Here is a 17775-nt window from a genome sequence, read left to right as displayed (position 1 = left end):
AGACAAACAGCAGAAGCTATCAGGAATAGACTGACTGAAACTCCTATTCCCTGCTCCACTGAGCTGTTCGGGGGGTAGGAGGTAAAAACACTGGGATCAGGACTCTTGAGCCCAAGAAGAAGGGAGGGGTGGGGAGACGGTGGTCTTAAAGGGCTGGTTGGACTCTTCATCATTGTACCACTTTGTGTTGTTTTATGTTTGATATGTTTTGGGGTTTTACGGTTATGCTTTAGTTGGTGTTGCATTAAATTATTTTCAGCTTTCTTCCCCAAGCCCAGTAGCCTGGTCTGTTTTGTCCTGGACCTTAAGTGGCAATTAAGCTCTCCCTTCCCTTTGGCACTCTTCAGGTCTTTAGTACTTGAGGCTAATCATGGTCTTTTGTTCCCTGATGACCCTAAACCAAGATAGAAAATATAGTAACATGGGTTTTATAATAGAATCTTGATTGCTTCTCTTCCCAACTCAATTCAAGATCTGATGGAAACCTTTATAGAACCTATGTGAGGGGCTTCTATTACCCATTCTTTGGTAGCTAAATCACAAAGCCATTAGCTTGACTTTAATTACTCAAAGATGCTAATCTGCAATGTTAACCATTTTCACTCAAAAGAAGGTTCTGCTCTGTGGATTACCTGTTTAAAACTGGATGATTCTTACAGTATAATCAGTGCAGTGCTTCTGCTTGGCAAGTGGTTTTTCAGGAGACGAATACACCAATAGAACGTATTTTTCTATAAATTTTACATGTGCCTTTATGGTTTGATTGCACTAATTCTGTCCATGTCGTGAATGAAAGCAATGTCTACAATAACAAGCAGGCATTACATCCTGAGGTGATAGTCACAGAAGGACAGAATGGCTGAGGTTGGAAAGGAGCTCTGGAGTTCATCTGGTCCAACCCTCCTGCTTAGCCAGGGCCACCTAGTGCCAGCTGCCCAAGACAGCCTTTGAGTATGCACATCTTAGAGGATGAAGACTAGACAATCTCTGTGAAACCCGTTGCAGTGCTAGACAATATTGTTTCCAGGTGCATTTAAAGTGTAGGTTTGACTCTTTTAACTGTGGTTAATTTGTGTATATAAAAGTAAAACAACTTTTAAAATGTAAAGTACTGGCACTTTTTCATGATGTGTCCTTGTTGAGACAGGATGTCTTCCTTAGGTAAAACAGTAATACATTTTAAAGACTTTTATTTGTCTGCAGAACTACGGTAGGTTTTTTGGGTTTTTTTTGTTTTTATAAATCTGAGAACAGCATGCTGTCACCAGCTATTATTGTAATGGAATACAGTTTTTTTTTCTTTCTAACGGTATCCTAAGTGTTTAGGTAATTTAAGCAGTCATACTGAAGAAATACAATACTGCATCTATGAGAAACAAATATAGCAAGAATGTGAAATACAAAGCCATGAAGACAATCTAATTTTCATCTTATATAACTGAAATCCTTAGCTCTTAGGAAATACCTGCTCTGGATACATTTTGTTGACAGATGAAAAAGAATATATTCAGTATAAAAATAAATCACATGGAATAGTAGTCTGGCTGTGTGACCTTTTTGTATGGCTTTCTGTCTTATGTATCAGTGGAGAGTCAAATGATCTATTATTTGAAACAAAAGACATTTTTTATATGGCGGTGGCAGCTGTATTTTTTTCAGCAGTATGTCTTTGTGTTTTGAGGGGAAAGAATAATTTGATTACTATTAAGTTTCTATTTCAATTTTTTGCATTATTTTAAAAGTAAGCTAGAATTTTGTCACAATCATAGAAGTTCTATGGATATGTCATGATAGCCAAAAGCTCCCATTAGGGAAATGACGTATATTGTGTGCACAATCCTTTTTTTAACAGCAGCTTCTTTACCTAGTGGAGAAAACCTAAACATCTTTGTTTTTGTTACTGAATAGTTTGCAGCCCTTCACTTACATAGTATACTAACTTGTTTACTGAAATAATCTCCTATTCTGATTTCAGCCAATCATGATTTAAGGCTGACTGCCACTCAGTGAGGCTACATATTTAAATTTCCTTTAGAGAGGCATATATGAAAGATGTTCAAGTGAACTGTAAAATAGGAAACGTAGAATGAGTAAATGCAATTGTATTTGTCCTTGATCTGAAGATAGATCTCGATCTAAGGGCAAGATGGATTTTGCCCTTTTTAAAGGGAAAAAAAAAAGCCTCAAGAAACCAAACCCATAGAAGAGTTGAAAAGGAAATGGGGAATATGGTTTTCAGTAAGTGTTTTATAAGTTTCTGGAATATTTAGGACTGGTGTGGGGCAGTAAGAGTTAACAGTATTGAAAGCCTATCTACTGGATTTGGTATTCATATGAAGAAGAAAAGTTATATTTGTTGAAAAGCAAAAAGAGAATTCAGTGGTGGAGTAGTGAGATGGGAATGGAGACATAACTGATAATTCCTATGAGTTGGTTAACCAATTGCCAATATGATTATGGAAGAGGGCGGCGGCAAAGACAGTGGAAAAGCTGAATTCAAATGAGGGCACATTCTGTTTGTAATAGTCAGATAAGGTTGAGATGCTTCTGGAAAAGTGAAAATAGGGAGAAAACCATGAATTTAGGCATTAGATAGAGAGGGCAAATAGAATCTGCTAGAACACAATGAGGAAATAAGTGAGTCAAGAAAAATATCAAGTATGAAAAAAGAAAGTAAAGAGTGAAGGACCATCAAGACAAAGATCACTGAATGGCCATGAACCAAATGGTGATTGGAACAACACAAAATTAGAGAATACCTTGACCCTTTTGTCCAGAAGAAAGGTACTGTTGGCCTTGTCTGTAGTGTCAGCAGAACAGAAATGCTGCAAAGTGAGTTGAGTAAATTTGAAGACTTGTATAGGTTGCAGAAGAAAATAGTCTACTCCTGAACAGTGCACTGGGGAATGGAGTTAGGACAATAATGGTGAGTTGTGAGGAAAGGAAAAGGAACTGGTGATGAGAGTTTACAACCTGAATTTAGAGAAAATTGTGAGAAACTAAATGTCAAAAGACAGAAAGGTATTGGAACATGTGAAGGAGGAGAACTTGGAAAGGAAAACTGGAAAAAGGATATAGGATTGGAATGGGAAAAGACCTCTCAGTTCATGTCAGTTTCTGGCAAGATCATAAAGAAAAAGAGGACGAGATGGAACAATGAGAGAGGAAAAAACATGAGCGCCAGTGGCCACACTATCAGATTAGGGAAACCCAGGAGTCAGTCATAATAGTTTTTGGTAAAAGAAAGGCTGGGAAAAGAGACGGAGAGCTCAGTAAAGGAAGGTGACACCAGTTGCTGTATTTGAATTGCCCCCCTATTCTGAACTGAACGTGCACTACAGGTGAATGTGCACCACAGCAGCTGAATGTAAGATTCACTTGCTGAGCATAAGCACGCCTTGGTGTTTTTTTCTGTGTTTGTGTGTGTTTGGTAAATAATTCTACTTTTGCTTGATTTTTTTTTCATGTTTCAGGTTCGTGGGAGTAAAGGTGAGGTCCTTTATATCCTGGATGCAAGCAATCCACGCCATTCTAATTGGCTGCGTTTTGTCCATGAGGCACCATCACAGGAACAGAAAAACCTGGCAGCCATCCAGGTAGATTTGGTGGATTCCTACCATTTGCTTCCTGTCGTAGAATTAATAATTTGATCTCCTCTTTGGTCCTTATCTGTTGCAGTAAAATTGCAAGACATGAGACAAGTAGAAAACTGCTTTCCTTTTCCTACCTTTCTTTTTAGAATTGAACTATTGTGTTTAAATGTAATACCATAAATAAGACTGAGGATAAAAGACCAAAGAAGTCCATAGTCTGATGTTCTTTGAAAGGTCTATGTTAATCTACTATTATAGAATTACACTGAATCACTTACATGAACTGTTTCTCCTGGCTTGAAGTGAACAGTTTATGTTTAGAAAAACATAAATTTGGGAGTAGTTAACTCATTGCTTTAAGAACAGTTTAATTTTCTTACTACAGCTTTATTCGATCAAATTAAGCTTTTGCCTGAATGCAGTTGTTTTCTTGTCATTGTGGAAATTAAAAAGATAGCTAGGTAACTAAATACCTGTCTGAATAAGGACTAATGATTTAGAGACATAGTTGTTTTTCATGCCGAATTCAGGGATGGGCTGAGGTGCGTGAAAAGCAGATTCATGCATTTGTTTTATAGTTTGAATTTTAATATTGTAGTGTGACAGGTTTGAAGATAAGCATGATGCGTAAAATATTCCAGTAGAAAATAGAGAGTTGAAGGATCTAATTACCTGATGGGATGATTAAGCAATGCTTGAGGATAAATTAATTAAAAAAAAAAAAAATTGTTTTTCTGGTCTTGGCCATGGATCTGAATTTATCTGGCTTATTTTTACATTTTTGTATTATTCATTTGCAGCATTATGTGGTAATGAGTTCCACTGTTTTAATTACATATTATGTTGAAACATGCTTCTGGTTTTCATTTAGAAACTTCTTATTTTTACTTGATTCCCTGGTCACTGTATAACAGTGAATAGTTACGTTCATTTGTCTATGTCATCCTTGATTTTACAGAACCTTTACTTGACAAGTGTTTTCTCAAGTTCAAGAGTCTTAGCCTGTGTAATCTCTCATTTTTTGGAAGCATTCTATGATTTTGCAGAGTGCAACAAAGCAATACTTTTCTAGTTTCAGCTGTTGTCCTTTTGGAGATTATGAAAGAAAGGAACTACCTGCATTTTTTTTTCAACAGCTCAGTTTTACAGTAAAAAAATTTCTAATCCCACATAAGTAAGAATTACATAGCCATGTTAAATTTTTTTCTTGAAATGTCTGCTTTCCAAAATGCTATTTCAGACTAAGTCAAGATATTTGCTGATGTAATACAAATTTGCCAAAAAAAAAAAGGAAAAGGAGAATTATTTATCAATATTAAAAAAAAATCTTCATCGTGAAATGGCTTTTTTTCTGGGATTTGCTGGAGATCCTTGACCAAAGAATTTATAAACATAGTTTATTTTGAGGCCAAATAAAAAAAAAAAAATCCTTCCTTGCCAGGAAAGCAAATTTCTTGTCTGATGAAACAGAACAGGAAAAAAAAAGTTATTTTGAATCTACTAAGTAGAGAAAGAATACCAGTAAAGCTCTAGCCTGTAGTTCTGTGAAAGATGCATTGCTGCTGTGTTCCCACTCCTTCCCCTCTATTCGTACTCAGTGGCACACTAGTAATTTCAGTTTCTGTCTTGACCCATCCAACATCTTAAATCTCCTGCTCACCAGAGAGGCTGCTTGTTTGGATCTTAAGACAGCACTACCTGGTGAGTTTGCTGCTGCCAGTTGGCCTGCAAACCTGGTATCAGCCTCCCTCTTCCTATCCTAGTTGTGAGCTTTTCTGTGATTTCCATCTGTTACTGTATCTCCTACCATATATCTTCAGCGTGGCTTTGCTTCCTTTATCGCAGTAGTTGAATGCTGCTACTAGTGGTGGACTGCATTGGGGAACCTAACTGGTTGTCTGCTAGCCTACATTCAATTTACATCTACTTTCCAAAGCTCTTGTTTTACTGAATATCAACCTGTAATACTCCATTGTGTACTGCTGGCTGAACATGGCTCTGGTTTTGCTGCCACTGTTATTTCCTTAGATGTTGTCATTTTTTCTGTTTTAGGTCACTGGACATCTTCAACAAATTTTCTTCTGTGTGTGTACTCTAGGTTCTAGTCTTTTTGTATCTTAACATTCAGACTACAATTGAATTTTGAGTAAGGGATAAGAGAAAGCACTCACTGTTCATTCAGCAAAAACTCTTGTCAGCACTGACTGAATGACTGCTTTATTATGCTTTTTCTGATTTCTGTAACAAGTCAGTGGTTAATTTAGCATGGCTACTACCTATGGAATTATTTCTGTATGTTTTCCTTCTGTCTGTCTCTTAGTTATACCAAGCTCTATAGAAAAAAATGTTCTCCTGTTCATAATATCACAGAGATAGTACCATTCCTCATACATGAGGAGTCCTAGGCATTAGTCAGTGGTTAGGATATCATGGGTGCATAGGTAGTGTGCTAGCAAAGAAAAAAGAGGGAATAGTGTGAGCTATTAATGTTCATTATTATATTTGAAGTAAACACTTGGTAAAATGACCTGAACTTCTGAATAGAGGTTTTATTGAAATATCCAGTGCATACCACTAAGTTTTTTTTATAATGAAAAAGATAATTTAAATGAAGAAATGTCAAGAAACTGTCATACTGTATTGCGTAGTGTTACACCTTGCTTAGAGTATGCTTGGTGATTTTTGCATGCATTTTTAAATGGTTGTACAGGAGTTAAGGGATAACTCAAAAAAAAATTAGGAATGTTAGTCCTAAAAGAGCTTCTGCAAAAAAACATTTGGAAAAAGTACAGGGAAAAATAGAATAAATGTGATCAGTATGTACAAAAGGAGGAAAATATAAAGAAGGCAAAAGTAAAGGGAAAACAAAAATTTACCAAATGACCTGGTGTTTTTTTTTAGTACCGTCAATAATCAGCTGCCAAGTAACTTGTTTACTCTGTGTGAGTGATCTTGAAGCTGTGTAGATATGTGTATATGTCTAAGTATTTAATTGCGTGTAACATAAATAGGTACTACTTGTGTTGGAAAAAAGCCGAATGTGTGTCTATTTCTTTGCAGGGTTTGGTCTTGCTTTAGTGGATGGAGATGCAAATCCCAAAGCTCTGCTGTTCCTTTAGAAAAAACACTTACTGCAATACAGCCCATAAATCCTTCAATACTTTAATTCCACAATCTGTGCCTTTAATGAAAAGCAGATTTAAGGCCATTTGGTGCAGTAGCACTTTATTTTATGAAATCAGTGGGCAAAACGTTGGTGGCATGTTCCCACTAACTATACCCTTTAATTTGAATTGAGAGTTGCCTGCTTGCCACCAAGATGATAAAATTATGTTTTACAAAGAGGAAGAAGTGGTGACTCACCACTTCACATCAGTGAAGTTGTTTTAGCTTTGTTATCACTCGTTATCACTCAAGCTAACATGACTGCAGGAAAAAAAAAAGTTGCATTGCTTGATCAAGCACCTAAAATAATTGTGAAAAGCAAAGAATTTTTAATACAGATTATGACATCAAACAAAATAAATTTCTAATCTTAAACCAAGTGATTACATATTATATGATACAGTAGAATATGACTGCATAGTTATAGAAAGGGCTAATTTGCTAAAAGGAGGAAATACAATATTTAGAGATGATTAGACACTTTGTGTTCTAACCAGCACATTATAATTATCCTTGTGAAATGTAAATTTTCTCCAGACATTTGTATTTCATGAGATTTTTGTGGGGTTGTCTGAATTTTTAAACAAGTCTTTGATACTCGTTCTCAATTCTAATGCTTACTCCTCAAAGTGAATCTTTAGCAGTGAATCTCACAAGTTAAAATTGATTCCTTGAGAATATTTTACTACAGTTAGTGATACTAGCCTATCAAATGTGAAAATCAAGTAAAACAACAGCTCCTGTTCTAACAGGAGTTTGTCTCGCTTGTCCTAAGTCTGTTTAATGAATCCTTAAGAACTTAACACTGGTTGTGTGTTTCGCAGCTGCCCTTCTGCAATTTTCTAGGAGACTTTGCATGAACTAACAAAAATGTGAATGAAAAATAATTATTTCCTTCTTCATATCCACTAATGCTAATTTCCACTAATTATCTTTCCCACTAGTTTTTTTTTTTACAGTGTCCAAATAGTACAACTGGAGCTTTTTGATCTACTCTGGAAATGTTTCCAACCCTGGTAGCTTCACTCTAGTAATGGCAAATGTTACAATCTCATATGTGAATACAGTGATTCATAATCAGTTTACTGTTTGCTGCCTAGTGTATTCAGTATTCAGTTGAAAAGAAGATCAAGTGAATATCTCCCTGTAGAGCTTATCATCATAGCTTAGTTGTACCCAATGGTCATGTGTAGATTCCATCCAAAGTGCTTCCTGTGGTGAAAAAGCAACTTAGATGGCACAGAATTGGAGGTTTAAGTGTCATGGTTTGACATGACAGCCATTTCTGCTAAGGGGGAAAGGACTGTAAAGATTGCTCCTGTAAGAAGCTGCTCGAAACTCTCTCCAGCTCTGAGCCAAACCCACTTCTGATGCTGAGCCAGTTAGACGCCTCCACGATCACTTTTTAAGAAGAAGCTGGAAGAGGAGGCTTCTTCCTGTTTCTTCCTTCTTCTGTCCCCTCTTCTTTTCTGGCTGGTGGTGGTGCAAGGTGTGCGAAGAGTGAGAAACAACCATGTGGCCTCCAAAGTGAGTGATGAAAGAGAGGAAGAGGTGTACTGGAGCAGAGACTCCCCTGCATTCTACGGAGAGGACTGGTGAAGCTGAGATTTGTTTGCATTTCGTCAAAGATCCCATATCAGGGACAGAGACTCATTTTGCTAAAGACTCTGCACCATGGGCAGTGATTCTATTCATGAAAGACCCTGTGCTAGGGCTAGTGGTTATGGCCAGAGGATGCCGTGTCCCATGGGAGGGACCCAGTATTTACAGAAACTGTAACTGTAGGGAAGAATCCATACCAAAGAAACTCATTAAAATTACACACAGAAGAGGCTATGTCCTGTGGGAGTGACTCTGTATCTGCAGAAACTGCAACCGTGGTGAAAAATCCATGCCAGAGATATTCACCAAGGACTGCGTCCCATGTGAGGGAACCTGCATCAGCAGAAGCTGCAGCTGCTGGGAACAACCCACACCAGAGAAGTTTGTTAAGGACTGTGTCCCGTGGGAGGGACTTGGTATCGGAACAGGAGAAGAATGCCAAGAGTCATCCACTGAGAAGAGAGAAGCAGCAGAGCCCATCTGTGAGAGACTGACCACATCCCCCACTCTCTGCCCCCCTGAGCCATAGAGTGGGGCGGAGGTAGAGATAACAGCTGTGAGGTGACTAATAACACTAAGTGGCGCTGGAAAAGGGTGGAAATGTTGGAGGGTACCTGCATGTGTACCAATTGCTTTTCTGAGCATTTCACACAACTCAGTTGCTGGAGGCTCTCTAATTCAAGTAGTAATTGAACGAGTTAGTCTTCTCATATTTAAAGTAGCTTTAGAATTCCAACTTTTTAATTAACAGAAATGGTATGAATTGTGCTCTCTTTTGCCCTGAGCTATTCTTAACTTTTTACTTCTAAATATGACTTCTGATATGTAGCAAAAATGCATTGTAATTATCTTAATCAAAAGGAAATGGCTTCTATAAAAAATACCACAGTTTTGTTTTTTCAGTTTTCAGTTTTGATAATTATATTTTTAGTATTCCTTTATCCAGATGTTTATCTGTCAGTTGTAAATGTAGCTGGAGATTACCATGCAAAACAGATTCTAGTGTTTACATCAGAACTGTTTTATAAATAGAATTACAGCCAGATAGAGCTTTAAATTCAAATGTTTTTTTCATTAGCAAACAGACACCGAAACAAATCATGCACTGAGACTCTTGACATGAAGGAAAGTAGAAGGTCTGAATTATCTGAAACAGTCTGGTGTAGCTTAGAAAACAGTGAGTTAGAATAATGAATAACAAAAACTATTGTGAAGGAGGATATTTACTGTGAGGTGGGGGAGTGGTTTAAAGTCATTTCACAAATGTGTGTTTGTTAGTGTGACATAATCCTGATTGATTTTAAGATAGAATGCCCCTTTGCAGTAGCAGTAAATGACTTTGGAGGAAGATTGGTATATGAGAGACATTGCTACAAGAAGTGTAGTAAAATTGGACTATCTCGAAAGCAAGAGGACAAAACACAAGGAAATCAAGTCCAAACCATGTTAGGCTGCTTAATAAATATACATATTATAGGACAGATTTTAGGACTACCTGAAACTTACTGGTGGCTTGAGTATTGCAAAGAAAATGTTAATTTGTTATGCAATGCAAGAAGGAATGCGAACATAGTTTTGGGTTTCCTGCTTGTCCGAAGGGGAGAACTAGAAATCTGCTTGATTCTTGATTTTTTTTTTTTTTTAGGAAAAAGAAGAATTTTTTGTTCATGTGTCATATACAATTGTGTTGAATACATAGTAGTGGTCTTCAGGAATTCTGATATTGAAGAATTCAAAATGAGAAGTTTCTGAAGAGTGAAAAAAGTGTTTTGTCTCCATGAGATTCCTTAAACTATATCTGTTACATTGTTTAATTTTGCCATAGAAACCTCATAATACAAAGCTGGGAAAGCTGTACTCTCTCTCTCTCACATAACACAAGACTATCGTCTCCTGTGTTCTCAGCTTTCAGGAGGGATGATGTATCTGACTTAGATTTTTGAGTGTAAGGGATCTCAGTGCTTCTTCCCTCTCGGCCTCCCCTTATGCATGCGTGAAGGTGTGTAACTATAGAAAGCCAAAAATCTGAGTGGGAGAGGTGACTGTAGTGGAGCAAAAGAAAACTATTTGCTGGGCAGGTCAGTGTGGCTCATAGCTTAAAAGAGGACAGTCAAGGCAAGGGATGAAAGAAGCTAAGTGGAATAATAAGCCAGGAAGAATGTGAAAGGAGATTGTGATGCCATCAAGACCATCACATGCAGTTTTCTCTCAAAGATCATTGTGGCCTGCAGGTGAGGTTTTTTGCAAAACAGCCAGCATAGCCTAAGATGATGAGCAGGTAGAACAACTGCAGATATATTCTTAGAAACGCGAGGAATATTAAAATGAGACAAAAGTTTTCTTACTACATTCACTGTGTCTGTGTCTGCATGCATGTAGATAAACGTGCTTCATGCAGGTGCTGTCAGTGGAGAGAGATACTTAAAGTACTTTGTGGTTTCTGGATAACTTCCATTGGTTTCACTGAAAATGCTGCCTGGAGGAGCTACCATGGTGTGGGTATATCTGGATTAATTAGCACTCTGAATACCTGACTGTTAACATTTGTTTGGCTGGAAAAGCCAAGAAAATTAGCCTTGGAGGAGAAATGAGTTTGGGCTGTTACCCAAGCTAATTTATTTTCAATACAAATGCAACCAAGAGCACTGAATCATTGAGAGTCCTTAGTACTTCTGTGAACCTTTATACTAACCAAAAGTACACAAATGGGAAAGAATAAGGATGGTTTTAGATACAGAGCTATAAATTAATCCCCAGATGTACATAAAGGAAGTGAAGAGATGGAGAAGATGCAGCAGTATTGATAACAGCTTGGTTGCTGAGATTAATGTACTTGGTCTAGGTTATATATTATAGCTAACCTGAATAATTAGTTCTGGTTGTTGTTCTTCCAGATTTACTGTGTGGTGTAAGAAGTGTCATGTGATCTAATTGAAAGGTTTACTCTTTGTTTTTTCATTAGTGAGTTTGAAACTTTGTTTTTGCCTGGGACACACAGCTTTTCCTTATTTTTTTTAAAGTTTTTTTTTTTGGCAAGCCAGTTATAGGTATGCGTTTCTATTTGTAAGATTGCCTTGCTTTTAGAACAAGATTATCCTAAAGAGTGTTTTATTGGAGGTTTATCCCAGTGTTTTTATCCTAACTGGAGACTGAGTGTAAAAAGACCTTCTACTTTCCTTCATGTCAAGTGTCTCAGTGCATGATTTGTTTTGAGTTTAGACTGTAGTAAATTAAAGATCTCTGCAACTTGAGAGAGGCAAATGAAAAAAGCACAACTTCTAGATATATGCAAAGGTTAGGCTCTCATACTGATAAATATCTGGACTGCAGATTATGTCTTGCAAAAAAAGAATGCATAATTTGTTTTGTTTTCAAATGCTGTTGTTGAGATAAGGACAGGAAAGTTGTGCGTCCTTGAAAGCAGTGGCTATATCGGGTCTATTGAATTAAATAGGTTTTGCTCTTGTGTAATTATATTGTGTAATATATAACAGACCTTCTAAAGCTTGAGGAATACTACATCCCTGTTGACAGTTTAAATTAATCTTAGTATATTAAAAGAATTAAAAATCATTATCTTGTCCTTGTGCTAGGAAGCTTGTTTCAAGATACATGACTAGCTGTAGTGTAAAGAAGCTTCAATTAACTTTTCTGGATAACTTTCAATTAACTAAGCTTTAAGATTTATGATAGAACTTTTAAGTCTTCATTGCATAAAAATGAGTCTCCTTTGGTGCTTTGCGTAATATCTAAAGTGATTGGTTGATATGTGGCAAAAGAAAAAAAAAGGCAACTCTATCACTTTAGGAGACAGCTGGTTTTGCTGTAGTTTTCTACCTCACTGTCACCTGTGCCAGCCTCAGTTTAATTAAATATTGTCAAGGACCAAAGTTGTTAGCTTATTTATCTATTTGGAGAATTGTTTATTTATTGTAGAGATTTTGGAGCCTGTTGTTGTGTAATGTGTCCTCTCATACAGAATCTGGGCTGGATCTTTGGCCTTCTGTTTATCTGCTCATCTATACTGATTTAAACCAGGATGGGTTTTGATCTAGTGGTTTAAAGTGCCTTTTACAGATGTGCCTGCTAACTTGGTACTGCAAGTGACTGAGCAGGATTGAAAAGCTGTTCACTGAGGAGGCCTGGAATCTTAAGGGGGAAGAGAGAGAGAATATAATTATCTAAACATGCTACATTGTCTAAACATGGTGGTTTGTAGTTAATGCAGCCAACAGGAACCTGAGCTAATGCTGTGTTGGATATTTAAATTTTGTTATTTTTATGATACTCAAATGTTTAATCTTCAAACTCTGAAGTCCTTGTCAGGTAGAATGTGGCAGGCGAGGTGGACTTTAGTACCACCTTCACGTGGAATATTGCAGAATACCAGGGCACTCTATCCATGTAGCTACCCTGGGAAAGAAATCTTAGAAAGGCCGTTCCAGTGTTGTACTCTCTGAGGAATGGAGCCAGCCTTTCCCTAGTTCCATACCTAAAATTAGTTCATGGTCTTATACATGTCTCCAGATTTTACTTTTTCTGACATAACTACTCATTGCTCCTACTTACTGTTTGCAATAGGAAGGGGAAAATATTTTCTATCTGGCTGTGGAAGATATTGAAACAGACACAGAACTTCTGATTGGGTACTTGGACAGTGATATGGAAGAAGAGGAGGAGGAAGAAGAAGTAACTGTTATCCAGGAAGATGAAGATAGTGGCAACAATAAGGAAGTGCAACCAGTTGGTGAAAAAATTGCAGGTGAGCAATAGGTAAAAATAAGGTAACTTTGGAGACCTTAAAAGTAGTAAGAAAGAGAACACTAAGTGTGTAGGACTTGGAGGCTGGAAGATTCCCCAGGTTTAGTTTGTGCTCTTGTATGATTTTTATCTCATCATTTTGATTTGAGTTCAGGTTCTTTTCTTTGCCTAGTAAAAGGCAGCCAGTCCTGTGAATTACTGAGCAAATGAATGAACCTAAATGTCATGAGAAATTACTGTTAATGTTTGAACTAAAATAGGGTTGATTTCACCTGACAGTTTTACGAGAGATAGTTTTTTCTCTAAGGAGTGTAGTTTCCCTCTTCCTTAGGTGGGAGAGAAAGAAACCTTTTCCTAAGTTAAGATGTTTAAGAAAAGGTTAAGTGTCCTGAACTGTATGGTGAATTCTCAGTGTCGTCATCAAAGTACAGACAAGCTGGATGATTCATTTAGGATAACAGCCTAAGTCACACCTAACATAATACTTTGCCTTTATTTTCAATAATGCTGATCATAATCCATTCAGAGATGATGTCTTTTGTGAATTTTGTGATGCCATTTTGCATAATCTGTTTCTGGCAGATAGTCTCTTTTAATGTAACCAAAATATTCCCTGTAAACTATTCCTTCACTGATTTTGCTGCCAACAGATCCCCTCATCTGTAAAGAGGACCATGCATGCCCAAACTGTGAATCTAGTTTTGCCAGTCAGGAGATTCTAGCTGAACATCTTCAAACTTTGCACCAAAAGCCCAGTGAGGAAAAGGAATTTAAGTGCCGAAATTGTGGAAAGAAATTCCCCGTTAAACAAGCTCTGCAAAGACAGTGAGTACAAACATGAGAGTTTTTCAGGGATCACTTGAATAATTTTTTTTCAATCATTTATTTTTCTTGGCTTAATTATAACTTAAGCTTTAGTTTTTATGCTTATATATTTGTATCCTTGTCTTTTACATTAGTCTTTTAATATGTTAATTTCTTATATTTGTTGGAGACTTCAATTTGAATTGTTTTAAAATCATACACTGTAGACCAGATCAGAGGTGCTTTTTGGTGCAAAACTATCGGTCTCCATGAGTCAACTATTTAGTAGTTTAGGAGATGTGATTTTTAGCTGTGGATATCATTAAAGGATTGAAGTAAGATTTAAAAGAAGGTAAATGGTGATCTAGATGTACAAAAATAAAAAAAGAAAAAAAAGCCAGTGCTTCACGTTTCCTTAATTAAATATTTAGGTGATGAAAGACCTGAGATTTAAGAGCACATCTTTAGTGTCCTTCATAGTGTAAATACACAGATTTTTCACTAAACTCACATACCTTACAATTATACATCGGAAAAAACTATTTTACTGTGCAGATGAGGGAGCCCTGGCACAGGCTGCCCAGGGAGGATGTGGTGTCTCCTTCCTTGGAGGTCTTCAAGACCAGCCTGGACACGTTCCTATGCAACCTTATCTAGGTGAACCTGCTTCTGCAGGGGGATTGAACTAGGTAATCTCTGTAGAACCCTTCTAACCCCTACCATTCTATGAGTCCATGATTCTATAAAATCATGAGATTTTTGTCTTGTTGATATTTTTCTTGCAATTTAATCTACATCTTTTTATTATATATTTATACATTTAATTACATTTAATTGAACTTTCGTAATGGAAAGAAGCAGACTCATATTGCATAGCATTCCCTTGATTTTGTAATAAATTGATCTTTCTTACGTGTGAACATTCCTAGAGCTGGCAGCTCTACATGAGCTCTGTGTTTTCTTCTTGGAAATAAATAAAAAAGAAATAATTATGTAGCAGAGAAATATTTTCTGGAGGACATGAAACATTTTCTCTTGAGCTTAGTTTTTTTTCCTTCTAATCTAAATTGGAAGTTGTGTTTGTGATAATACATAAGTAATTAAGTAAATTTTTACATTATACAAAGTAAGATGAATCTGTGAGGATATAGCAGTATGATCCTGACTCTTGCTGTTTAGGTGTTTGGTTAGTCCCACTAAATTTCTGGAGACTTTACATATAAAATAGATTAGTCACCTACATAAAGATTTGTAGAACTGTATATGTATTTTTGGCCTATGTAAGTTGTAGAATGTTCCTCTTATTTTGTTTTTATTTTGTGGGTTCTTTTTTTTTTTTTTCGTTTCTTTAGTGTACTTCAGTGCACAGAGAATATCAGCCCAGGAGACTCTTCAAGAAGTTTTCAGTGCTCTGTTTGCAATACTTCCTTCAGCTCAGAATCGAGGTTTTGTGTCTGAGTTACTGGACCGCTGTCATATCATTGCTGGCCTCCCTTTGCATGTTAGCTTTGAAGCTTTTTAGTTTATGTGAATCCTAACAGTGAAAGAAGTCAAATGCTTTCATTTCTACTTGCTGTAAGTAATGCATGAAGTGGCCTTGGAACTCTGCAGTGCCGCATGCGTTAAGCTCAGAGTACTTACTATGTGTCTGGTTTCTGTAAATACTGCTTTATGTGTTGCTTTTTTGTTTGTTTGTTTGTTTTTATTTTACTGGTTATCCTATATAGTTATGAGCAGCACAAGGAGGCATGCAGAGGAGATGCCAGATTCATATGCAAGGCAGATAGCTGCGGGAAGAGGTTTAAGAGTAAGGATGCCCTGAAAAAACACAAGGAAAATGTCCACAACGGTAAGAAAAAGTCTAATGTTTCTTTGGGAAAAAAAACCCTCTAATATGTTCCTAGCTTTAAATTTGCAAATCAGAGTAAACATTGTCCTCAGTTTCTTTTTTAATTGATTCATTTGTAGCAAAAGGAAAATTAAGGAGTAACTACTTGCAAGAATAACTGCTTCACAAATGATTAGGCTTGATGAGGATGTTGCATAAAATTCTATAGCCTCTGTTGTGCAGGAAGCCAGACCAGACAATCCACTAGTCCAGTCAGACCCTGACGTTTTTATATCTATGCACCATGAATCAATAGTTTTCAATCAAACTTCATTCTGTTTTCATGAAAGGGCAAAATACTGCTCTCAAGTCCACAATACAGATCTCAGTTCTGGCATTCTGCTCTCTCTGCATGTCCTCTCAATGTCAATGGAAGATCAGTACGTGTGGGGACAGCAGAATACGGGAGTGTGAAGAAAACAGTCTTTAGTTGATGACAGCACTGAGATGCTTTATAAGACCTTTTCATTACATGGAATTTTTTTTTTTCTGACAAACTGTTAGGGAGTTCAGAAACCCTTCCATAATCAGTCTTAGAAAAGATCCCTTATCTCCTTTTTTCAGTAAGAATTTTTTTAATCCTTGAGCATTGTTATGTTTAGGCTTAGCTTTGGTCAGTTAGGTAGGGGGATAGAAACGCCACAATTCTATTCAATGATTGCTCTAGACAAGACTGAGAGCAGACACCTGGAGGATATTTTCTACCTGCACAATGAGCAAAGCTTCTATTTTATCACTTGGGAGTCAGAAATCACTGGTGTCAGTGCAGGAAGGAAAATAACCTACTACTGTTGAAAGACACTTCTAGAATTCTACTGCCTTGCTACCTGGAGGCAAGATAAAGTAGAAAGGATTGTAGTATGTCATGCCCATTATGCAATGATATAGACACATATTCACTATCATGATATTCTCTTCTGGAAAAGTATCATTAATGTTCTTGTAAGTTGAAGTACTAAGTGTAGTCCTGTTTTTATGTGTTTATCAGTATGTATAAATACTTTTAAGTTTTATAACAGCAAATGCATATGTGATATGTACTTTTTTTACAGTACAAATTCAAGTATTGAACCAGTTGAGTGACAGAGTACACTGTAGTAAGGATCAACATAATACGAATTCTTTAGGACAGCAGGATCAGGAAAGATACCGGATGAGCTGGAAGCTATCAAATGAGTTAATTTATGAGACATACTTTCTCTGTGTTTGATTAAGTAGTACTTACCTCTGCATCATATTTTGTCTTTTTATTTAACTGTTAAATGTAATATCAGCATTTTTCACATAAGCTAGGAAATATCTTGCATGGGCATGTAATTATAAACAAAGAATTAGGTTTGTGGTGGCTTTGCCTTGTAATAAAATAGCTTTGTGAGTTATTGAAATGAATTTCAAAAGGTAAATAATCCATAAACCAAATAAAATGCTCTGTCACTTTTTAAAGCAACTGTGAAAATGGGAGGAAAATACATTTAGTAACTGACCTGTAGCTTGTTTTGTGATTTACACTTTGGATGAGATTTGTATTCACAATCTGGTACAAATAAAATTTTCCTGTCTTGTTTGGTTAAAGACCATTAATGATATGTTATTTTATATAGTAGAATGCTAAATACTTTCTGAATAAAGAAAAATGGAAAATAGTGGTTTTGACTTCACTTTGTGATCTTTTTTGTCATTGCTGCCCTAACTCCTATATTGACTTCTGGAAGAAATCAACTGTTGAGTTATAAAGTGAATTATTCTTGTGAATTGTGCTCTTCATAATGGCTTGGTGATGTGTGATAACGTCTATCTGAAGGGTTTTCTTCTTTATTGTTCTAGTTATCTTGATTTACATTCCATCAGTAACTGGTTTTTTGAACACCCACAGAGAACTCTTGATATGGAACACTTTGAAGATGGGATACAAATGTAAAAATCTTATGTCAGTCAAATGATCTGTGAAAAGTCACAGACTCA

The 17775-nt window shown here is 36.5% G+C and overlaps 1 protein-coding gene across 1 annotated transcript in view; it reads left to right on the top strand.

The window, feature by feature from the left end:
* Positions 1–17775, top strand: part of PRDM5 (PR/SET domain 5) — an 82843-nt gene that overhangs the window by 14547 nt on the left and 50521 nt on the right. Inside the window, exons 3-7 of the mRNA XM_061993343.1 lie at positions 3474–3596; positions 12942–13122; positions 13772–13946; positions 15278–15370; positions 15653–15774. Coding sequence (XP_061849327.1) covers positions 3474–3596; positions 12942–13122; positions 13772–13946; positions 15278–15370; positions 15653–15774 — 694 coding nt within the window. The remainder of the gene's footprint in view (positions 1–3473; positions 3597–12941; positions 13123–13771; positions 13947–15277; positions 15371–15652; positions 15775–17775) is intronic.

This window comes from Colius striatus, chromosome 3, assembly GCF_028858725.1.
Source record: "Colius striatus isolate bColStr4 chromosome 3, bColStr4.1.hap1, whole genome shotgun sequence".
Taxonomy (NCBI): Eukaryota; Metazoa; Chordata; class Aves; order Coliiformes; family Coliidae; genus Colius; species Colius striatus.
The sequence above is the reverse complement of the archived record's forward strand: the minus strand, read 5'-3'. Positions and strand labels throughout refer to the sequence as shown.